The sequence below is a fragment of the Haliaeetus albicilla genome, chromosome 7 (genome assembly GCF_947461875.1).
Source record: "Haliaeetus albicilla chromosome 7, bHalAlb1.1, whole genome shotgun sequence".
Taxonomy (NCBI): Eukaryota; Metazoa; Chordata; class Aves; order Accipitriformes; family Accipitridae; genus Haliaeetus; species Haliaeetus albicilla.
This window is the reverse complement of record NC_091489.1, coordinates 36535830-36560008: the sequence shown is the minus strand read 5'-3', so window position 1 is coordinate 36560008 and position 24179 is coordinate 36535830. Positions and strand designations below refer to the sequence as shown.

Genomic DNA, 24179 nt, shown 5'->3' with positions numbered 1-24179 from the left:
ATTGCAGGGAGCTGGTCATGATGCAGGAGATATTTACACAATTTTGCATTCTAGTTTTCCTGGAGTTAAACAAGCAGTTCACATAGCTTGTGCCAATGTAGGGAGAGCTGAGCACATATTCTCTCTAAATCTGCTTAAATATGTCATCTTCATCTTCTGAATTAAAAAAAAAAAAAAATAGTCTGAGTTATTCCACCAGTTTAATCTGCTAAATCCTGATGACTTTTATGTTTCATTTATTTGCTGTGGGAGACTTTACAGCAACTTTTTGCAGATGAACATAATCATTCTTCTACATGAATCTGAAGCTGGCTTTCAGGAGGTTTATTTTTGTATTGCTGACACCAAAATGCAATAAACTCTGTGTAAAAATAAAGACAATGAAGGGACCTGCCCTTCCACACCCCGTAATGCTTGGCTGGCTACCGGACATTGTTCTGTGCATCATTTTATTGTGTGAGTGAGGTTTAGTGACATCAAAGAGAGAAAGCAGCAGAATTGTTTTTTCCACATGCTGCATTATGTAGCTTTCCCATTTTTCTTTTCAGAGCATTTTCAGCAGTGAAAGTAGTCACATGCTGTAATGTTTAGTAGAGAAGGGTAGATATTTAATAGGATTTAGAAGCTGGTCGGTGCTTCCTAGTAAAAGAGAATGGATTGCTGAACACACCCCTGACTTCTGAACAATAGTGTCTGTGTAGCAGAATCGGGAAAGCAGCAAGGATTTTGTTCCTAATGAAAATCACCAGCTAAACACAGCATGAACAAAATCACCTTGTTGCTTTGTCATCTTTCACGTTTTCATTCAAGTTCTTGTCTAAGTATTGTTTGAGCATGTAAAAGTCTTGGTGTAATCTCACCATTTTTGATGGGGAAGTCACTCCACGGATTACTTTGTGCCATAAAATAACCATAACAAATACATTCTACCTGCATCAAAACCATCAGCTGCAGTCATTCCTCCATGTTAAACTGTCTGCAAGATTGAAGTAAAAATTAAGGAGATGCCTTTTTTTTGTAAAGTTCACCTATTGTTTCTAGGCATTGGACCCATGTGTATTGTGTTCTCTGTATAAAATGTGTGTAAGTTTGACTTCCTGCAGGTTTCATTCTAGGTTGTTGCTTGCTTCTGCATGTGTGTGTTACGGACTTCTGTCTTCTCTGTTAAACTCATTTTTTTTTTCATTTTCATCAATTCCTGTTTTCAGTCCTGACCCGTTACCTGCAGCTGGAGAAAAGCAGCATCCACTGTTTAGTTTTATTGCCTCACTAGTAAAGGGGAGATAGTCACAGGACACTTGAATGTTAAGAGAAAGTAATTTTATTTCCTTTCCTGTACAGAGACCTAATAGACCTCCTCCTAACTGAGTGATCCTTCCTCCTTCCATCATTTTCTTCCGTGTTGATTGATTCCAACGTATTTTAATTTAGACTTTCTGTGCATGACTCTGCATGCTTATGCATTGTTCTTTCTGGGCTTCTTATTGCCACACATACTAATATAGCGTGTACCAGAACCGTGTGAAAAGGCCATCATTTTGAGAGTGTTTATCCAAGCAGATGTTTCTCTCCTCAGCTGATGCAGTACAGATGCACAGAGGTGCTTTTTCCCCTCTGGGTTCTATTTAGTGTTGCATCAGTTGACTGATTTGCCTTGCCATGCAGCCCCCCAGGCAGGCAGTCCGTCCCACGGAGGGTGCCAGCCGAGAGTCTCACCCCAAGGGTGGGGTCCTGCTAGGCTGTCAGGAGCACACAAAACCCAACCTCAGCCTCCCTCCCGGGCATGGATCGTAGGCCAGGGCTGCTGGTAGTCCCTAGCCTTCCTCTGAGCATGCAGCCCTCAGTTTGGACAGGAAATTTAAGGACCAGGAGCCACCAGCGTTGTTCTTTTCTCAAGGCGCTGCTGGAGTGGTAAGCGAAGGAGCTCTTACTTGGTCCTGTCGGATCTGCTGAGGGGTCTGCGTACCGGCCTGGAGGCCAGGTACGGTGGAGTTGTTTTGTGCAAGCCTGTGCTCAAGCCTGCCTGAAACAAGAGGTTAGACGTGTATTAGAATTATTTCATGTTCAGCATGGGTCTCCTGTTACTATAACGAATGTTGAAGATTATTGCAGTCTACGCGCTCATGTTGTTTCCTGATAACATCTTGTTTGATCACAACATTCTGGCCCTAGCAGCTGATCTGCCATTCTGTCGGGCATCTTTCTCAATTTAAAAACTTTCAAACACGGCTGGAATTTGTGAAACTGTGAATATTACTGTCTATTTAACTCCACGCCTTCACGTCTATGGGAAAACATAAAAAGCCATATCCTGCACCCTGAAAACCTATAGTAATGGGAATGTTGTGCTGTGAAAGGAAGCACTTGTTTTCTCTTTGCACGGTTAACCTGGGTTATGATCTGGGGAATTCTGGGAAACTGTGGATATTGGATATCAGCAAAAGTGGTGCGCCCGGAGCAACTCTCAGCTGATCTCTGAGTCAGTGTGTTTAGCAATGCTTCATGTAGGGTGCACACTGGCTGCGTGTGTTGCTATAGTGAAAATATAATATTTCTAAGCTGGAAAAATTACTTTTGGCATGGAAATCAAAATGCAGGAGACAGCTTTTGGAGTTAGGGATTAAAACTTGTCCTTAATTTGTCTTCCTTGAGCTATTACAGGGATCCACTAACACTGATAATGCATAGAGCAGGCTGCCTGCCGGCTGTGCTTGGCAGGGAGGATTTCGGTGCCTATAACAACTGGGCTGTCCCAAGGTGGCTGCACACACACGGAGTGCCCGGCAGCAGTCCTAGACACTCGGTGGTCCTTTCAGCTTCCCTTTTGTGCTCTAATTTCTCTGCTTTCTTCAGTAGCATTTCAGATGGCATGAGAGCACCCCCTTCCCTGTGTATCTGGTCGGATGTGGAGGCCTTTGCAGTCCAGGGGCTGGCAGTAGCTGTTGCACACTGAAAATTGTTTCACCTGTGTTGGGGTGGCAACAGTGTGCGCCAAACATATTTGCCATTCAGTTTGAAACAGATTCAAGGTCAGTTTGTTGAAAATGTGGTTTGACCGGTATGGAAGGGAGCAGGTCGTCTTCAAGCTGTTTTTAGAAAACAGGCGGCTGCACAGGTAACCTTTGCTACAGCAGCAGTTAGTGCTGCAGTCACGCGCAGGGGCTGGGGCTGGGGCTGATAACGCTTTCTGGCATGTGGGAGCAGCAAAGGGGTCATGGTGGCCCATGTTCCCCTCAGCCGGCTCCTGCAGCCATGCATTTTCCAGGGCAGTTAAGACAAATTCTCCATTATTCTGGCACAGCCTTATTGAGTTCACTCAGCGGAGTTGAACGTGTGACAGAAGGAGAATGGTGTATGCGAACCCCCCCTCTTGCTGTCCCTCACTGGGGGTTCAGTGACTGACACCCCGACTCTAGTCTTTCGGAAAGTTAACTACGTTTTTGTTTAGGGTTTTTTCTCATCCAATTAGTAGGGGAAGAAATTACTCTCCTCAAGTGGGGAAGGGGCTGGATGCCTGCTTGTGATCCCGTCCAGCCCTGGTTTATGTGAATTTCAGTGTACAAATTCCAGTTTATTTACTAAACTTCTAAACAAAGTCAGTCCTTGATTTATCACATCACAGAGCTGAGTTTGCAAGCCACTGTATGCTAGTAGTATTGTCATCGGGGTTTCCGCATAAAGGAAATTTCCTTCCCAGTGTTCCTTCAAGATAAGTTGGATTCTCTATTATCAATACTGCTGTTAGAGCGGCTTCCGTTTTCCTGCTGTGCATGTTTTGCATGTTGCGCATTTCTCTTTACCCTTGGGAAACAAATGTTTTCACAAGCTGTAGGACGCTTGGAGCTCCACCCATATCCTCTAGTTTTAATTAATCTTCAAAATCTAAAACTGTGTTTTTGAAAGTACGAAGGACAAACGATCACATGAGATTCATAGCACTTCAGGGCCCATCACTGATGTTAAATCCCTGGTGTCATCACTCATGGATGCACCTGGCCCTTAGTGTGTAGATTTTCACACAGCAATGCACGTTAAAAGAGCCATAGTTGTGTTCTGTGCTTAGCCAGATTGTCAGAGCTGTAAGTACCACTTATGTATGCATATGTATGTATGCTTCTTTCTCTGAAACATATAACCAAAATGCATTGGTTTTGATTCTGTGTGTGTTTTAACCTGAAACCCCGAAGCAGAAAAATACAGTTTATCGGTTTGAAAGGGTTGGTAAAAGCATTGCAAAAACCTGCAGTCATTGTGAAACACCATGTAGAAATAATCAGGAGAGGTTTTAACATGACCAACCCCAGTCACACAACTTTCAAAACGGGCTTGTTTTGCTTTCCCACGTTGTGGAAGCACAACAGGCGTTAAGCGATGCGGGGGTAAGAACGGCTGCTGCCTTCTCCCTTCTGGTGTTTCTATTGCTAATAATGTCGGCAGGGAATTAGAGAGCTGCGCTCCGCCTGTGCCAAGTGCGTGATAAAGAGTGGCCTTCCTGGGTGACTGGCCCATTAGGAGACTGAAAGAGCTGCTGTGCCTCTCCGGTGGCATTTTTCTGAGATAAGTTGCTGGTTGTCCCCAAAAGCTGGCAGTGAGCAGGTAGGGGCTGGCTCTTGCATGGTGCGGCAGGGTTTTCCCATGGGGCTGGGATCTCACTGCTTTTGGCCGTTCTTGCTGTGAATCAGAGGAGAGGAGGGGAGAAGGGAAGAAAACGAAAAGCCGTTAGTGGCTACAGCAGTGAAGTTGCTCAGACATATGTGAAGAGCCGACAGTAGGCTCAGCATGTGGAGTTAGCACTGAAACTATCACAGCTGTGGTCCCAGTAGAGATTTTCACACTATTTTTATCTGGCGGGGTGAACAGGGAGGAGGACGGCGCTGCAGAGGATGGGTGGGGATCAGGTGAGAGGGGTGAAAACGAGAGCGAGCGCAGGGTGGGTGAGGAGCCAGAAAAACCAACCGAGCCCTTCAACTTATCACCATAAACAGGAAATCGAGGACCACAGAGAGCGAAACAGAGGAAACGGGAAGGCAGAAGGGGAGAGGCAGCAACTGCATTTGAACTAGACTAGAGAAAACACACATTACGGCACCAAGCATCAGCTACCAAAGAACCGAGGGCCTCTACCTAGACAGGGAGAGCCTGTAAGCTGTGTTCCCATCCTCTCCCCCACTGATAATTCAGTGCGCTTAAGGATGCTGAGGCAACACTGAGGAAAAGGAGTGGCTGGGAACTTTCTCAGGGTTTTTCCCCCGAATCCCCACTGCCTGAAGAGTGCACCTTCATGTCCTCTTTTAGGCCCAGTGATTGTGCTGGGGTGGGGAAGGCTTTTGGGGAGAGTGATCCCTCAGCCACCTCAACCTCAGCACTGTCTGCAGGAGGGACCCGTCTTCCCCCTCCTGAAAGGGCTGCCTAGAGCCAGCTCATTTTTTGACTTCCTTTGAATTGCTTTCAGCAACAGAAGATCCTAAGCTGGTGTTAATTAATACAACGGCACCAAAGTTTTCACAACCTGACTTGTCATGTCACTGTATTTCCCATGTCATATCTTTAATCTGTTCAAAATTAGGCTCTGACCCTTCATCATCTTTTAATAAACCACATGGGTGATGTTCTTCTCTCACCCATTACTTTTATCATGATCCCAAACTGGGAGGATTGTTGATAACCATAACTTTTGACCAAAGATTTTTTAATGGATGTCTTCATGATGGTATTTGATAGCTTTTTTGTTTTACATAACATTTTCTCTGTCCAGCTCTATTTTTAGGATCCTGTACATCCATATTTCTCTTTGGAATGAATGTAACCACAGGGACCCTTGGATGTTGTGCTTCTGTATAGAGACTACAGTGATTAAATAAATGAACTTGCTGAGCTGTTTTGGGGCTTGTTCAAGCCGGTGAAGGGAGGTGTGGTAATTTCTGTTGGAATTTTCTTTAAAAAGCACCAACTATTGCAAGGTTTTTCTTCTGTGACTCATTTCAAAAAAATACTTCAACTAAAAGCATGGATTACTAGGCAAGCAGATATGCAGATACAGCATTCCCAGGAACTTGCTATAAATACTTCATAAAATACATATTTAAGGTTAGTAGACACTATATTTAAATCATTACTTGGATAGACAACTATTTCCACTGGTCAGATGCTTTGGGTTTTTTCTTTGATCTAGGATTGAATAAGCTATGTTGTTACACCACTGGTACGAATTGCAACATGGGTAGGAGATGCTGCATCTTTTGACTGGAAAGATAGTATTTATTTTTATAGTATTGTCTTGCTGGGGTAAGGTTTGGGCTTTCTAATGAACTGACCATTCACCTGTTTGCACAATGCTTATACACGATGCACAGTGGAGCCCTGTGCTGCTGATGCTGTGATGTTCTGGCAGTAAAGGGCACGTGCAACATGCCGTATTGGTGCGGTCTGGAGCAGAGCAGGGGGCTGAGGTTTGGGCAGCCGGGGGTGGGCACGCATTGCTGCTTTTGAGAAACTGCAGTTGGCTCCTCTCCGTGCACTGGAAAGCAAGCCGCAGTTATTGCTAATTTCCTGTTCGTGTCCTATATCTTAGCAATCCTCTTCTTCATACAGAGTGAGGACAAACAAGAGTAATGCAAACTGTCAATTCATTGAAAGCATATTGCTGTTTTATCACAACCCCCACCTTTTTCAGATTTCTAAGCCCCATTTTCTTAATTTCCCACCTTATAGGTAGGTAAAAGCTGTTACAAATGGGACAGTTTCATTGCATTAGCTTTGGTCACGTCCTACTACATGGGCAACAAGAATAAATTCAGAAATATGAGAGGAACTGAAATCTTTGGGTGTGGTTTATGTAATTGGGCAAACTGCCACTGAAGTGCTGGTCTGCTCTCCCACTCCTTATCAGATTCCTCCTCCTTGCCACCATTCTACTACATCATTTCTTTTCTTGCTGTCTTTTTTTCTTTTACTTGTTTCCCAACTTTCTATCCTCTTCAGCGTCAGCTTCTTTATCATTCCTTGTCACCAAGACCAGGCTTTTGTTGCTGCCCCAAGGTCCTGCAGGTGTGGAGGCTGTAGCTGTTTATGAACGTGCTGGGATCATGTCCCCACCATGCTGTGCTGCCAGGAAGGGGGCACATCCTTCTTTCTGAAGGACAGTATCCACTGAAACCCTGGGTAGTCAGATATAAACTGCATTGATCTGCACCATCACTAACATTTTCTGTGTTTCAAACAACGTACTTGGAGTTTTCAGAGCTGCACGTGTTACATTTTGGTTTAGGATTTACCAGTCTTCATGTCCTGTTTCTGAAATGTGACAACAACTTCAAGGAGACCGATGTGAGGCTTAGATGCTCAGCTGCTTGGAAAAGCAGAACACTTTCATTTGTATGTCTAATTACGAACTTTGGAGTCCAAGTTTGAGCACCTGTGTTTTGACAAATTTGGTCTGTAGTAGATCCCAGCTTAGTGAAATGACTTTTTGCTAACAAGGAAGGGCTTCATCCAAAGCCCTTGGCCAAAGAATTTAACCACAAAGTTGTATAATATTTTCTGTCTGAGAGTTCTCAGCTTGGCAAATAGCTGTTTAGGAGTTTCTGAATTAATGTGGACTGTAGTGAGCCTGTGCATTAAGAGAGCTCTCATAGCCAATGTTTTCATGTATAAACAGTTGTGAAACACTCTGGGAAAGGAAGGTGGAAAGAACCTATTTTTCTATGGCTTTAAATAAATGCAAGTTTTCTATAACTGTATGTTTGAAGTAAAGTTCATCTTGACATTGTGTAAATACAGTTACAAATGTTGAATTTGCAAATAAATGTTGTAAAGAGAAGGGAAAAAAGTAAATGGGAAGCTTTGGTCTCTGTTCTCTTTTGTACCTATCTTAATCTAAAACAACTTCTTGTATTTCAGGGAATCTGTTGTGGATTTGTGTGTGGATTTGAGAGCAGATGTTGGCGTGTTCTTCCAGTGGTAGAAGTTAACTCTTGATCAAATTACTGGACAGTTTGATCAGCCCAAAGGGGCTTTTACAGTGTAGGTCTACAACAGACCTCTTTACACCTTGAGAAAGCTGCTTATCTGAGCAGCAAGTAAGCCTGCAATCTGTAGTTCAGATTTATTCCATAGATAGTCACTCAGTAAAATTCCCACTGGCATTAGAAAATGTCATAAAATAGAAAGATGGATTTTCAGTGAAAAGTCCCAATTTCTTCAATGATTGTGCTAAGAAGAGAAGCCATAGCTTACATTTAATATTAGACATGTTTCAACATCACATTTTCACGTAGGTATGTGAACTGTGACTTATTTTGAGTAACGTTGTGGTGTTTTCCTAACAGATGAACGTGAGGCAGTTCAGAAGAAGACTTTCACAAAGTGGGTTAATTCCCACTTGGCACGTGTATCATGCAGAATTACAGATTTGTACACTGACCTTCGCGATGGAAGGATGCTCATCAAACTTCTGGAAGTTCTTTCAGGAGAGAGACTTGTAAGTGTTTATTAATATTCCTTGTGGGATTTTTGTTTTGGTTTTGGGTGGGGTTTTTGGTGAATCTTTGGCTCGACTGAAGTACAGCAAAACTGAGTACTGAGGGTTCAGTACTGCAAATGTATTTTTATGTATTAAAGAAAAAAAAAAAAGTAGTCTATTGCTTCACCTGGATCCAGGCACTATTTAAGTATCTTCTTAATGGTTTCAGTAGGAGTCAAAGGAGGTCTCCTCCAAGGGGTCCTTGCTGGTGAGATGCTGCGTGCTTCCAGCAGCATACTCCCTGCTCCTCCATCTGACAGGCGCAGAGCACTAAATGTTCTCCAGCCCCTTAGACCATCTCAGTAACGGCGAATTAGATGTGCTGAGGAACGTTCCCGGGCACCGTGGCCAGGTGGCCTGTTTCTGTGCTAGTGAACACAGCTGCCGGATGGAGGTGGCTATGTGCAGCTGCCTGCCCGCCCAAGGCCTGGGACATCCCTTCTCCCTTCCCTGGAGTGTGCTGGGGGGTCATGGAGGACGGCTGGTTGGAGTGGGCCCAGTCCACCCTGGGAAGCATTGCAGCTGTTTTAGTCGTGGTGTTAATTGCACCCCACTGCTCAGGAGTTCTCCTGGGTGTACTTAATTTTACTAGGATAGATAAGGCTTGGAATTTATTTGGTTAGAGGAATACCTAAAATGAATTTAAATAAATGGGGCTCGTTCTTTCTTTGGGTGTGCTGAGAGAGCCCTCTCGATACCAGCCCAAGGGAGTAGCGAGTAAGAAAATCCCTGCAGGGGATTTTCCTGCCGCATGACAGGAAAACTGGGTGTCAGGTAATGACTGGGTATCAGTTTTTCCTCCAGTTCCTTAAATGATGGCTATGCTCTTAACTACCTAATTTAAAGCAATCTTTTCAAAGAAATACAGGTCTTTAGCTAAGACCTAAGGCTACATGAGGTTGCGACTGTGTAATCGCTTGTCATCAAGCACTCCTATTAATGGAAGCTCCATGGCTTAAGACTCTGTGTAATGAATTGAACATATGGTCCACGGTGTAGTGTCTGTACAGTAATGCAAGAAAGGGAGATTTTCAAATGCATCTGTGAGGGTAAGGAAATTCTGACATGCATAGAAGTACCCTGTGTGGATGAAGGTATTGTGTGGATGGAGGTAACTAATCTCCATGTTTGTCAACTATACTTTGCTCAAAATATGTTTCCCTCTATGCCAAATCTTTTGCTTCAGTGAAGTATTAGGTTTGACATGTTCACTGCAGGTAGCAGATGTTATTCATACAGGAATAACTGAGACCAACATGCCCCATTATTTGAGGATTCAGACAACAACCGTGCCACCTCCGTTTAAATCTTCATATCTGCCTGCCAAGATTTGACTTTCAGTGTCAAACAGCAGTGGTGTAGCTCAGAGCAGCCGTGTGACTCTTGCTGCATGATTCACTTATATTTTTCACTCCAGGTTTTGAAAAATGCAAACAGAGCTTACGCAGCCGTTCGGGTGGGGAGGGTGCAGGAGCCACCCGGTGAGACTGCTGGATCTGCACTTGCATCATCGTTTGCATATCACATTGGCAGCTGCCTGCACTACCGCAAATTCTTTTTGTAGCTTCGTTATCTCAGGATGGAGGACAGTAGTCTCTGTTTGAACAGTACATTCCACCACACCTTCCTGTGCAAACAAGAATACAGATAATGCAATGCACTAAACCTTGAGACAATTACGCACACCGAAAATATTCCAGGAGGATCGGCACGTAGCATCCACTTGCTGATGTTCTCCAGCCTTTTGGAATTTATTTTAGGTGGTATAGGTTAGGTTCTGACATCTCTGTGACACCCAGGCAGAAATCTAAAGGTAGTATCTTATGCAGAAAGCTTAAAATCAAGACAAGAAACATCAAATGGTAAGAAAGCAATAAACAAATGTAGAAACTAGCCTGGATAATTATTTTAATATGGTGTGTTTACTGAAGCAGTAGAACAAACAGGAATTTTCTTCTCATTTCTGAAACTGGGATTCAGACTCTGGAGCTGGAGCCATATGCCTGTGGAGCAGAGCCTGGGATTTAGGATACTAATCAGGGAAGCAGGACTGCTGTTTGCCCTCTATAACACCTCCAGCCTCATTTCCACAAACCCTGCATTTTTCAAAAGCTGTTGTGATTTTTAATGATGAAAACCCAGAGTCCTTGAAGGTGTGTTGGAGAAACTCAAAATGAGAGCATCCAATAAGGGCAACAGCTACATCTTCCTGTCTTTGCTCAGCTTGATTCCTGATCCTAGTGTTTAGTCCAGACCTTACTGCATCAGGTCCTCTGGACAGCACAGTATTTGGAAAGAAAGTGATAGCATGCAATAGTCTCACTGAGCAAAGCGGAAAAGAATCCAGCTAGTATGAAAAGACAGTTGTAATTTTGTTTGCACATACTGTTAACTAGCTTCTCCCGAACAGAAAAATAAAGCTGAGAATTGTGTTCAGCATAAAATTAAGCATTTAGCTCAGTTTCTTCCATAGCTATATAAAGGATTACTCAATTCCTTACAATTCCTGGATGCTCAAAGGTCAAACTGTTTAAGCAGATTCTCTGTAGTGACTTCTGTCATGTTTTCTGTTGGAAAAGGCAAGATTTTTGATGTAAAACATTTTCCTGATCATGTGTATGTGAGGACGCTGAGTTGAGGTAAATACAAAAAAGGATACATTCAGTGCGTGTGCTTTCCCTCTGGTTAATTTCTGGATCTGCGTTAGCCCAGTGAATGCGAAAGTTGCGTTTCACTATGCCTCATCTTGAGGCTGTGCAGGAGTGTGGCAAGCGCAGCCACACCTTGTACAAATTGGACTCGGACGTCTCTTCCTCTTTTTGTTGCAGAATGGTGGGTTAAACGGTATGGCCTGCCTGGGTGGAGGGACAGAAAAATTGAACCTTTTGTCTTCTCGGGGTGCCCAACATATTTTTGGCTGGGCGACACTGTTGTTCTCATCCGTGCAGAAATTTGAAGTGCCTTCTTGGACCGTTAATAAATCTGCCACTGCTGCTTAGAAAGGGCCGCAGTCGGTTGTTCCCATGTTTTGGGAACACCGTCGTAAAAGCGAGCACACCTTGTGAAGCTGCTCTCGGGCTCTCAGGTGTGGCAATGGGCTGGACCGAGTCGTGGGCCGGGCAGCTGTGGGCTGCAGCCTCGCCTCTGCCTTCCCCCGCAGCTGGGCACTCCCTCTCCCCTCCTGGGAACAGCCTTCCTACCTGTATTTTGCAAGATTAAATTAAACCCGTGGTCCAGCTTACCACGCTGGTGGGTGACTGATGGTACCAGCAAAAGGATGGATCCCGGATTGTCCCTGCTGATAGCGAGGGATCTCTGTCTGGTTTCAGCCCACTACGTAACCTCACTCTTGCTCCCACTCACGCTATGGCTCTTCACCCTGTACTTGGCAGTATTTGGGGTGTATGGTATGTGTATAGGGTATACGTGCCATTTGTGCCTCTTTGGAGGGACTTCTATATCCAAAAGCAGCAGCAGTTTCCTGGAAATTTTTGCCCTTGATGGGAGTTATGGGTTGACTTTCTCTGCATTGTTACCCAGCCTCTGGAGGAGAACGGTGCTAACTGAAAGCTGAAGTGAAACTAATGACCTCAGGGGTTTACACGTCCTGAGGGGTATTTTTCCAGCAAGTGTTTCATCTTTGTGACACACCGTTATACAGGCTGCTGTTTCTAGGGACCATAATATGGCTCTGGCTGAAACTCTTCCCCTTGAATGCAGTCTGAGGCGAGGATTTTGCCTGAGCTATTTCCACAGCCAGTTATTATGTTTGGTGCAGAAAACAAGGACATTATGTCAATTAATAGTCTGGCTGAGTACCTTTGGTGACATCTCAGTGAGCACTGAACAGGCTATTCAGCTGTAATCCTTATCTGCAGAACAAAGTTGCTTTAATTTTATTCAGTTTTACAGTGGACTTTTACATGCTGTTAATATATTCATGGCTTTTTTCATTTGCACTGGGCCATTATAAAATTTGTTATGTTGGTGTGGCTGATTTTTTTTATTAATGTTTTTACTTTCTTTTCCTGTGAAGAAATTGTTTGGAATAAATCTCTTCTGTTATTTTCATAATACTTATCCTACTTCAACTGTCAAAAAAAACCCCAATGACATTTCTTTCTCAAGGAGTTTTATTGAGTAGCTTATGGCCAAATCTGAGCTGCCTTTTTGACGAGCATGTATCTGTATTTACAGATACTCTCTGGAGCATTCATTACCAATTCCCTCTATTGCATGCATATGCCAGTTACCAGTTTGTTTCATATCTTTATCTTTGCAGAATCTTCTTTTTAAGTGTGGAGGAACTTGTACTGGAGAAAAAAAAGCATCTTGGGAAAATGTAACAGGTGTGGCATGAACTTAACAAAATAAATTGTCTTCCAGCTAGTAAATGAATATACTAGGCAGAAAAAATGAAGGAAGTAAGCAGGCAAAATACTTCAAAAGGCAAATGAAATTGGCATCCAGTGTGTATGGCTGAGGCCTAGGATGTAGGCATTTCTTCCACGAGTTTGACCCGTGCTACCATTATCCTTGTGTAAATGTGCTGTAAGATGCAAGGAGCGGTTTTGTCCATTGAATTTGAAGAACAAATGCGTACGGTATTGCTGGCTAGGAGTGGCCAATGTGACTGACTCACCTGCCTGGACCGAGGAGTTAAAAAGCACTTTTTGGTTTTTTTTCCTTCTGTCTACAGTAATATGCTTTTTTTCTCCCTTTTACCTTCTAGCCTAAACCAACTAAGGGAAGGATGCGCATCCATTGCCTGGAGAATGTTGATAAAGCCCTCCAGTTCCTGAAAGAGCAAAGAGTGCACCTAGAAAACATGGGATCTCATGACATTGTGGATGGGAATCACAGGCTGACACTTGGTCTTATTTGGACTATTATCCTGAGATTCCAGGTAAAGATGTATACGTACACAGATACACACACGTCTGAGTTTTCCATACTTGTTTGTAATACACTCCATTGTGCTTTTTAAGAGTGGAGTGCTCCCAGGCCCTCCAAGGTGATGGGAGTGAAAAGTGCTTAGCATCTGGCAGGATGTGCTCCAGACCTAAGGGGAGAGGATAAATTAGTCTTGGTGGTGCTGCTGATCTGTAGTGGCAGCCAATGGGAGTTTCCTGTCTGGAGAGTCATGTGGTTTTATTTTGAAATTAGTAATAAATATGAAGCTCCAGTCATAGACCTATATGCTCTTGCAGACCTAGGAGGAAATGGTACCCTCAGCCGCTCTTCACCTCTGTGGTGGTTATGATTAATGTGGCTGACTTTGCACTGAAGCAGATTAAGGGTGCCCACAGGGATTGTTTTAGTGTCCCAGCTAAAGGCTGATATTTCTTGTTTTCCAGCAAGTTGCACATTGGTCTTTGCCCTCAGTTAAAAAAGGCTGGAAAGTCCTTTTGCAGAAAGGATAATAAATTTATATAATAAATATATCATTTATAAGAAATAACATAGTAATAAATATTCAATAAATTTAACATTCTCTTAATTTTGGTGTTGCTCAGTGTTTTCCTAATAGGAAAGTGTCTGCCTAACTTTCAGTGACAGCAGAGGAACTTCACTGAAGCTATGATATTCTTTGTAAAAAGCAGTGAACTATATCCATAAAATGAGATATATTTGTCCACATGAAGTAAAAAGTGGTTTTCTCCCTGCCCCCCTCCCCCCTTTTTTTTTCTTTTTCCTCTTTTTAAAAATTGGATGATAGCCTAGAATCCGGAGTATAGAGCTGTGATGCTGCTAAGGGCAAACGCTATTTCCTCCAAGCTTGAAGTTCCAAAATTGTTTGCTTCTACGAAACTCCTCATTAGCTTTTGCCTGTGCATCCCCTGAGGAGGACCCCTACCTGCTGCACCCCCTTGACTCCTGCGTGTGCTCGGCATCCTGCAGGAGACAGCGTGAAACCATAATGCTGTATAGGGCAAGGTTTGCCTTGACAGTTGGAAATAAATTTTCTTGTGGACTTTAAACTGTTTTGTCAATGGACTGAACAAAGAGTAATCCTCCAGTAAAATAAGGGCAGATGAAGCTTTCATTTGACATGAATGCTCTTAAATGAGGAAAAGCATTCATCTACTTCCACCCTGCCTGTCATCATAGATCTCCTTTGTTACTTATATTCTGATATAATTCCTTTCATCTTTTCACAAAAGCCAAACACTATGTTTTCTCAGAGAAATATTTAAACTTTCTATGTTAATTTTAGATCCAAGATATCAGTGTTGAAACTGAGGACAACAAGGAGAAGAAATCTGCTAAAGATGCTTTGCTTTTGTGGTGCCAGATGAAGACAGCTGGGTGAGTGTGGATTAAGTGAATATCTCTAAAGCTCTTATAGCATTTTGAGTTTTCATTGAAATAATTTAAAATGGGCAACCACATATCTCTCCTTAAGTGGATTCAACCAAGAGAAGTGAATTGATGTTTACAAGTCAGAAAATTCTGAATTTATTATAATGATGCTGTGCGATAAACATACCAATCTGATAATCCGTGAATAGATAGTAATATGCTGACACTTTTTCACCCTACTCTGAAGAAATAATGGTGCTTCATATGTTTGCCACCAACTTTTCCCTCTTTTCATATATATGGAAATATTTCTACAATGTCTTTCTCTGACAGTAACCTTCTTGCATAGTTAAATATCCCTGTGTAAAGATTCGATACGTTTCCCCCAGAAAACTTGGATGTCCCTCTGATGACTTGGGGCACTTCAGTATTATAGTGGCACTTCATCTTCTTCTTCCAAGAACTCTTATGGAAATGGTTTGTGAGTAGCCTGAAATTTCTGGAGACTTGCAAAATACCCAGATCACCGAACAAATTAATTTTGCATTTGTGTACCCATTGGGCACAAAGCCGGCTATCATATGTGCTTCGTTTAGAAGTCAGATGGTGACTAGGGTCAGTCCTTGAAGATGCCTTGGGACAGCAGACGATTTCATGGAAAACTTAATGTATCACCACTCCTGTGGCACCTGCAGCCATCAGAAAAGGTTTTACTCAGCTCTGTTCCTCCAGCTGTTCCTGCTCTTCTCTTGAACTTGGTATTTTGAGTACCTGAAAATAATTCTTTGCCAGCAGCTAAACCAGGAGCAGGCTTTAGACTTGCAGGGATTTGAAACCTCACAGGCTGCAGGTTGGGCAGCAAGTTATAAAAAGTAACTTCAAGTGATTACTTTAAAGGACATTTAGAGCTGTTGTCTGGAGTGCATATCAATTCTGTGGGGTGTACAAGAGTAAATGAGATGCAGTTATCTCTAGTGTCAGTCTCTGATTAGAGAACAGTCATTCATGATGATAGATCGTCCGTTGTGGGATAGTAATATCCCACCCTTAGGTTTACAATAAATATGTCACTCTTGCAACCAGCTTTTAGTGACAGAGTGTGCAGAGCTGCAGCAGGGATGCTATACTGATTACGCTCTCTTTGGTTTTTTTTCTGCCAGTTACCCCAATGTCAACATTCACAACTTTACAACAAGCTGGAGGGACGGCATGGCTTTCAATGCATTAATACATAAGCACAGGTATGGGTTTTGAAAACTTGGGCTGTTGCAGTGTGCAGTGGGTTTTGCAGTTACCTTGCAGCTTGATTTTAAAATCTGTGGAGAGGAGGAAGTTGAAGAATTGCTGAGAGTTTTACAGCAACTTGCCTTGCTTTAGAGCTTTACAGCTCTTGCGGTCACTGTGAGCTCATCTGGGCAACAGCTTCTCACATCACAAGTCAAAACAGGTTGCGTTTGGTTTCAAGAGAATAAATTGTACGCGTGATTGTTTTAGTTTGTGACTGACCAGGTTGGAAGAAAAGTCCTTGAACCTTATTGAGTAACTGATGGTCGGGTCTGGTTACCTAGAGTTCAGGGGTGGGAGGGGAGGACCACACACAACAGCAGCCTGGAGGGGAAAGAAATCCCAGCACAGGGATGGCAAAATCTGGTGCTAGACTGCCATGGCTGGGGATGCTGCTCATTGGCAAGCTCAGGTGAAGTTACTGGGACAGCTTGCACGCTTACATGGGCATGAGGAGGGACTGCGTGACCACAACTTTGTTCCTTTCTTCTCCAGGGTCACCTTTAGCGCTGTTAAGCTGTCCTCCATTTTTTCCCATTGGCTAGGTTCTGCCATGGCATGTGCTAGGCATTACTTCATTCCTTTAATATTGCCGTTGAAATGCACAGGGCTACTGGGCAAGCGAAACCATGGCAGCATGAGGGGTCAGGTTTTCTGAGGATTGCAGATTTCAGTTCATTTCTTATTTGAGGGTGGTTTCACTGTGCTTTGGGAAATCTAAAGAATTTTCCATCCTGTCTAGGCCTGATCTGATTGATTTTGACAAGCTGAAGAAGTCAAATGCACACTACAATCTGCAGAATGCTTTTAACCTTGCAGAACAACACCTTGGTCTTACTAAGCTCCTGGACCCTGAGGGTAAGAATTCCTGCAGTTTCAGCACTTCACCGCTCTTTGTGGGCTCTTTTCTCCCACCCCTCCTTGTCGCAGGGCACAGCTTTGTAAAAGCTTTTTGTGTTAAAGAGCAGCTGGATGCTGCTGACTCACCTGGTGATACAGCCAGAGAGGGAAGGAGAGAATGCAGGATGTCTCCTGCAGAGGACTGAGCAGCGGTAGCACAAGAGCCCTTAATCCTGTGTTTATTTCCCCCATCTGACAAGATCACTGGACTGGCTATGTATACATAAAATTATTCCAGTTAGAGGCAACCTTCTGATCTGCTCTAAGAAACACTTTCTGTGAGCTACAAGGTGAATGATGTGGATTTCAGCCAATAGTTAGCAACTTCTTTCGCAGACTGTCAGTGAGTTTTAGCCTGTGCTTTCATGAAAGTGTGTATGCTCATGCGTATTGGAAGGCACGCTCACAATCCGAGGACAAGAAACTTTCTTGTCACAGGGCAAATAGAGGCTATATGTTTGGGCGAGTTTCTTCTTGCTTATTTTCCAGTGCCTCAGAATTGCTTCAGGAAAGGAAATAATTTGTTTTCCATCTGTATCTCTCAGAAGGTTTGCCTGGACAGACATACAATTAGGTTTGAATTCCTCTCTCCAAATACTGGTATAGCTTCGAAGTTCTCAAATAACAGTAGTTCTGTCAACTCACACAGATGCTAGAGAAGTTACTTGGCCGCACAAGCTGTGGCAAAGTCTGGAGCCTGACTCCAGGACCCAAAGGCCCTTAGCCCACAGAGGCGTACTTTAACCACAGTCCTCACTAAGACAAAGAGATAATGGAGCACTTAGCGACAGAGTTCAAAACTGTGCAACACCAAGTAACCCAGAACCAGTCCAAAGCTGCTGAATTTATTTCCGATTAGGACAAATCTTAGGAGCTGAACTGCCACTGAACCTATCTCTCTGACTCTTAAATGCATCCTTGTTGCATTATTAGCTTTGTTGTTTTAACCTATGCACTCTCAGTATGCTAAGACAACTATTGTTTGGTTTGCAGATATCAGTGTTGATCATCCTGATGAAAAGTCAATCATCACCTATGTGGTGACATATTACCACTACTTCTCCAAGATGAAAGCTTTAGCTGTTGAAGGAAAACGTATCGGAAAGGTTTGCAAGTTCAAATTATAAATTGTTATAAAGCAGTTGAAATCTTTCTGAGGTTGTTTTTTTTTTTTTCTTCTTGGGTGTTATTTTTTTAAGAGTCCACTGTATGGTAGTTTGTAGTTTTGCTTTTGAACGTGTTTTGAATGTTAAATATTCCCATATGACTGTGAGGAGTAGTTAATTTCCGGCTGCCTCATATCAGAAAACATTTGGCCGCTGTTTTATTTTTCCTTGTTAATTTTGCATCATTGCTGCTTTTCCTTTCTCATTAACTGCTCCTCCCCCTCTGGGTCCTCTGTCTCTTCTGGAGCCCAGAAAAGTCCCTCATTTAAAAAATGTGCAGTCATTCGCTGCCCTTTGGCAAAGTTGCCCCCGTTTTTACAGCTGGCAGACTGAACATGAATCATTTTGTAAGCCTCAGCTCTGTCCCTCTATTGCCGTGGGATCATGGGAATTCACTGCTGAAAAATGCAAAGCCCTCATTCCTCAGGGATCCCAGCCCCTGTGGCACTCAGGAGTGAGTGGTCCAATTCATAAGTCAAGTCTCCCAACAGTTTCTTTTATGTAGCTGGTTGGATTTAAATGACTGAAGAACACTGCCCTTGTTATTCATGTTATGTTGTGCTGCTTGTTGCAGGTGCTTGACAATGCCATTGAAACGGAGAAAATGATTGAAAAATACGAATCGCTGGCTTCCGACCTTCTTGAGTGGATTGAGCAAACCATTATCATCCTCAACAATCGCAAATTTGCCAACTCGCTAGTTGGTGTGCAACAGCAGCTGCAGGCATTCAACACTTACCGCACAGTAGAGAAACCACCCAAGTAATTTTAATCTTAGCTTAAAACAACAGTGGTCTTGTTTTCTTTAGTCAATCATTGATTTTTTTGAAAACAAACACATCCAAGTAATTTTAATCTTGGCTTAAGAATTTATTTTTCTGAAGAAACCCAGGTATCATGTTTCTAATTGGCACTCATCATTACGCAGGGCCTGTTTGCTTTATGCTATTCAATGTGCAGATAATAAAAATAAGAATAAAAAGTGTGTTGCCTGCAGGATCTCAGTGTCCTGGATGCTGTCACTTCACTGAGACGCCTGCCTTATATTATGAGTGGTAATAGCATACCATGTTAGTATAGTAATATCACCAGTCATGCTTGCTAGCAGTGTATAAAACCAGTACACTGCTATTAAAAGAATCTTACTGCTTATCCAAAATCAAGAGGAAGTATGTCTGATTTAGCAAAACATAGCTGTGCTTACTAAAACTGATATAACCAAAACTGTGCAACTTATTTCTGGAAAGTTTCTTTTAGCATTATGATATCGGATCTGTTTATTATTTTTGTCCAATATAGGTTCTAATGGATAATAATCACAATTCAAAACATTACAGAGTATCCAGACATCTTTTAAAATTGTAATCTATTCCCTAGGGCCTATGGAGTTTGTTTATTTCCCAGGCATACAACACAGGGAAAACAGTGGGAAGAGTTTTATTGACTGCAGCGTGCTTTAAAAAAAACTTCAATTTCTTGAGTTGATAGAGTAAACTAGGGCAATGCACGTAGTAGAATAAAAAAATGCAGTCTTCTGTCCCCCAAGGGGGTTTAGATTTAAACACACAGACAACTGACTTCTGTGAAGTTTCTTTTGCTGTTTGACCCAACTGGTTCCAGGGGATGTGTGGGCTATTTCAATTGCTTCCAGCTTCCACACAAGATGAAGGTGTTTATCTGAATGCTCCATTCATAATGTCAACATTTTAAGGAAGTGCTTTATAATACCGTAGTAGCAATGAAAGCTTTATTGTAACTCAATGGTTTTGCAAAATTTTGTTTAGATTTACAGAAAAAGGAAACCTAGAAGTGCTGCTTTTTACCATCCAAAGCAAAATGAGAGCCAACAATCAGAAAGTATACATGCCAAGGGAGGGAAAACTCATCTCTGACATTAACAAGGTAAACTAAGCCAGCTCCTCCTGTGCAACTCAGGATTTTGTTGTTGTCTTTCAGTCTCTCTCTCAGTATACTTGAGAAGAAACACATTTGCTATCTCCAGCCTTGATGTGGGGGAACACAAGGGATGGGAGAGGTGGGGTGACCTTTTCTAATAGCTCAGACTCACTAATCTGAACTGAGTCTCTGGGTATCCTCAGCATCTGTAAGAGCTTCCACACTGGAAAAATACTCAGTCACTCTGTGCAGTTGGTTATTGATCTAGTAGCCCTGCCTTGATCCTCTGGGGTCCTGGCTATTAGAGTTAATTGACAGAAAGTAGTAACATTATGTAGATAGTGCAACCCTCCCCATTTGCCCCACTGCCCGCAGTGTGGGAGACTGCAGAAGTGCCATGACCAATGCTGTGGATTCCCTGTCAGGGTTTATGCAGCTATTTTTTATGCTGGTGCAGCTGGCAGAACAGCAGCAGAGCTGACAAGCTCTCTCAAGGATAACAAACAACGTAAAAGTGTGAGCTTTCCTCATTTGTGTTTGATCATGCTTGGCATTCCCAGAGCAGCTGTTGTGGGTGTCTGCGGCCTCGGTCTGCATCCTAGAGAGCAGTAAACTGCAGGGCTCTCCTTTTCGCATTAAGCCCCATGCCTGTGAATGCCTAAAATACTTGGGTTTCAGGCAGTTTCACATCTGTTAGGATTTAGAAGAACCTAGGGTAGTTTGTGTTTAATTGTGGGTATTTTTGTTGCTTGTAAGAAGATCTGAAAGGTGATTAGCTGGCTTTCAACATGCTTCCAAGACTTTTTATTTTTGTAATATTAATGTCATGCATGTGAATAACTTTTGGCTTTGGGGAAAAAAGGACTTGTGTGCACCAGAAGTAACTGAATTCTGGAGTTATTTTCTTTTCCAAAGTGGATGTAATAAAGAACCATTGTATGTTGATTTTAGAGGTGAGAGGGCATGAATCTCTAATTCTCATTTCCTAAAGGAGGAGGATAGAATCTGCTTGTTTGGGAGTAGCACTCAGAATTTTTTTTTTTTTTTTTTTTTTTTAACAAATACTCTCTTACACATTCAAGCCAGGTGGTTTGCTTGGGCTTTGTTGGAGGCAAAAACCAAATGAACTCGAGAAAATATATCTGAGAGAAACAACTTGTATACTCCTTGGTCAGAAAAATGAATGAATGAATTGAGCACAAATTTTAAGTCATGCGCTTAAATTAGCAAACAAGGTGTAAGGCCAGCCAATGCAAACCAGATTTATTGGCATATAAATAAAAAAGCCAGTTTTGTGAAACTTGGCTGTAGTGACTTCAGTCCTGATTTCATGTAAAGAAGATGTGATTTATCATAATCCTACAAGAATGTGTGTTTAGAAGACGCATGTTTTTTCTCCACATCTTCAGGCCTGGGAAAGACTGGAAAAAGCTGAACATGAAAGAGAACTGGCACTGCGAAATGAGCTCATCAGACAAGAGAAACTGGAACAACTTGCACGCAGATTTGATCGCAAGGCAGCTATGAGAGAAACTTGGCTGAGTGAAAATCAACGTCTCGTTTCTCAGGTGCTGCTTTCAGAGATTGTCTGTGTGACTAAAATGATTCCCATGAGTAATTATAGGATACAGTTCTTGCAAAGAGAACACTTCCTCCCCTATGCCTCATATTTTACTGAATTATGTATATTTATATTTATTGTATGTATGTGCAAATGTATATTTAGTATGCATGTGTATGTACTGTATGTCCTATCTTTAATGCATTTGGGATATTCCTTCCTTGAATCTACCAGTCTGTACTCAGGAGATATTGATGTGGAAATATCTATGCACAGTCAAGATTTTCTTTATCTGAATATTTTGGTCAATTCAGTGGAATTAGCCCAGGAATTAATTGTATTTTTTAATATTAGAGATGACTTAAAAAATATCCAAAACCCCAGCCTAATCCTGATGGCTACCATGATTCTTGCCCCAAAGGCAGTAAATGATATCTCTGATTTTATCAGTGGTTTTCTGGTTATCAGAGGTATCTCTGATTTTATTAAAGAAGACTTTTCAGAGCATTTTGAGATTCCAGATTTGCTAGCAAGTGTATTCTGCACAATCAGAAATTATGTTATGAGCAGTAGGGCTTTTCTCCTCAGCAGGCATGGCTGAAGAATCATCTTTGTCTTTACAGGATAATTTTGGCTTTGACCTTCCAGCAGTAGAAGCCGCAACAAAGAAGCACGAGGCCATTGAAACAGACATTGCAGCATATGAAGAACGAGTCCAGGCCGTGGTTGCGGTTGCAAAGGAGCTTGAGACTGAGAATTACCATGATATCAAACGCATTACTGCAAGAAAGGACAATGTTATACGCCTATGGGAGTATCTCCTGGAGTTGCTCAGGGCACGAAGACAGCGGCTAGAGATGAATCTTGGTCTGCAAAAGATTTTCCAGGAAATGCTGTACATTATGGACTGGATGGATGAGATGAAGGTAGGTGTTTAGCCATTTAAGAATGTAGCCCAAATATTCTGGAGAGGTGTAGATGTTCTTTTCTGTAAATTTTTAACATTCATTTTGCCCCTCTGGTTTAATAGACAAATGCAGAAGATCCACATTCAAGAGCAGTGAACAAATTCCTTATACCTTATGATGATTTTTTAAAAATAAAGATTAAAAACAAGTAAGGAGAAAAAACAAGGTCGCTCCTATAAAAAGCTACTTTTCAGCTTCGTGCCTCTGTCATAAGGGCCAGAGGCTTTGGTCACAGTGCTTGGGTAAGGATGACGATTTTGGTGAAAGGGACTTAAATAATCTCTCTTCATCACAATTTACATGGGGAACAAGTCACCTCTTCACCTCTGTGCTTTAAAAAGCATGAATTTCTTCCTGACTGTTCTCCTGGGATCTGGGAAAGGAGAGGACCATGACTTTATTCTCATCCATCAGCCAGCAGAACTTGGAAGCTGTTGGAGGAAAGAAAGATGTGTGTAGCTCAGTGGCAGCTCGCAGCACCTCGACTGAGTGCTTTTCATTGGTCCTGCTGAGCTAACTTAGCTTCTCATCATCCTAGACTTCAAACTACATTAAAGAGCAGTCAAGTTCTTCGTGGTTGCCAGTGATTTTAAAAATATTGGCTCAAATTCTTACCAGCCATGTCTCCATACATTTGAAATAGCTCTCCTTACAGCCCTGGAGTTTCTCTGGACTTAAATCAATGTAACAACAGAGAACAGTGTAATGCCTGGAGTCACTAAGAAACAAACATATTGTGGCCTTCAGCCCATTTTACTTGTCTTTTACATTTTGATAGGTGCTTCTGCTGTCGCAAGACTATGGCAAACATTTGTTAGGAGTTGAAGACCTGTTGCAGAAACATGCTCTTGTGGAAGCTGACATTGCTATTCAGGCTGAGAGGGTGAGAGGGGTCAATGCATCTGCTCAGAAGTTTGCCACTGATGGAGAAGGTAACTAGCAGCCAGTGTGTCCTTCTTTGTCTTAATTATGTATGAGGTTATCTATAAGCCTCATTAGTTCTGCAAGGCACGTTAGGTTAAATTCAGCACCAGAATAAGAGAATCCAGCTTCATTTGTTCCTTCTTTACTGACTGTGTCAATGATTAATTTGTCCAGGTATCTGCTCAAGAATTAATTGTGGCATAGTGTTTTGCATGGGATGTCACACTTCTAACCAGCAGCTGCTGTATCTTTGTAATAGTCACCATTAGTTCCCCATTCTGTGTTTCTAATGCCAACAATACAAATTATTGGACCCAGTCTGATATTGTCCCAATTTATGCTAAAGAAAAGCAGTTCCACTAAACCAGTGTCATTAACTAGAGTAATTGATGTTCATGTTGTGCAGTTTTGTGTATGAAGCTGGTATAAATCTGGAGTAGTGAATTTTGTTTCACTGAAAACAGTCATGAATATCTTCCCTTTCGGGTTTTTTGTCTTTATGCAAAGAACAGTATTTTCTGATCTGTGTTATTGTATGGTGGAGCTTTGATAGCTCACACTCACTTTCAGGAGACTAACTATGAATTCTTTTACATAAACTTTGTAGATGGAACGAACAGCAATTAAGAGCCCTGTGTATGCCCCAGCTGTAGAGA

At 42.3% G+C, this 24179-nt stretch overlaps 1 protein-coding gene across 5 annotated transcripts in view; it reads left to right on the top strand.

Moving 5' to 3' along the window:
* SPTBN1 (spectrin beta, non-erythrocytic 1) overlaps positions 1-24179 on the top strand; it is a 136826-nt gene that overhangs the window by 73385 nt on the left and 39262 nt on the right. For all 5 annotated transcript variants that reach the window (XM_069787710.1, XM_069787713.1, XM_069787711.1 and 2 more), the window contains 11 exons: positions 8328-8479; positions 13254-13427; positions 14739-14830; positions 15985-16065; positions 16851-16966; positions 18002-18114; positions 18749-18936; positions 19959-20076; positions 21480-21638; positions 22255-22557; positions 23378-23531. In XM_069787710.1, the coding sequence (XP_069643811.1) occupies positions 8328-8479; positions 13254-13427; positions 14739-14830; positions 15985-16065; positions 16851-16966; positions 18002-18114; positions 18749-18936; positions 19959-20076; positions 21480-21638; positions 22255-22557; positions 23378-23531 (1650 nt within the window). The remainder of the gene's footprint in view (positions 1-8327; positions 8480-13253; positions 13428-14738; positions 14831-15984; positions 16066-16850; positions 16967-18001; positions 18115-18748; positions 18937-19958; positions 20077-21479; positions 21639-22254; positions 22558-23377; positions 23532-24179) is intronic.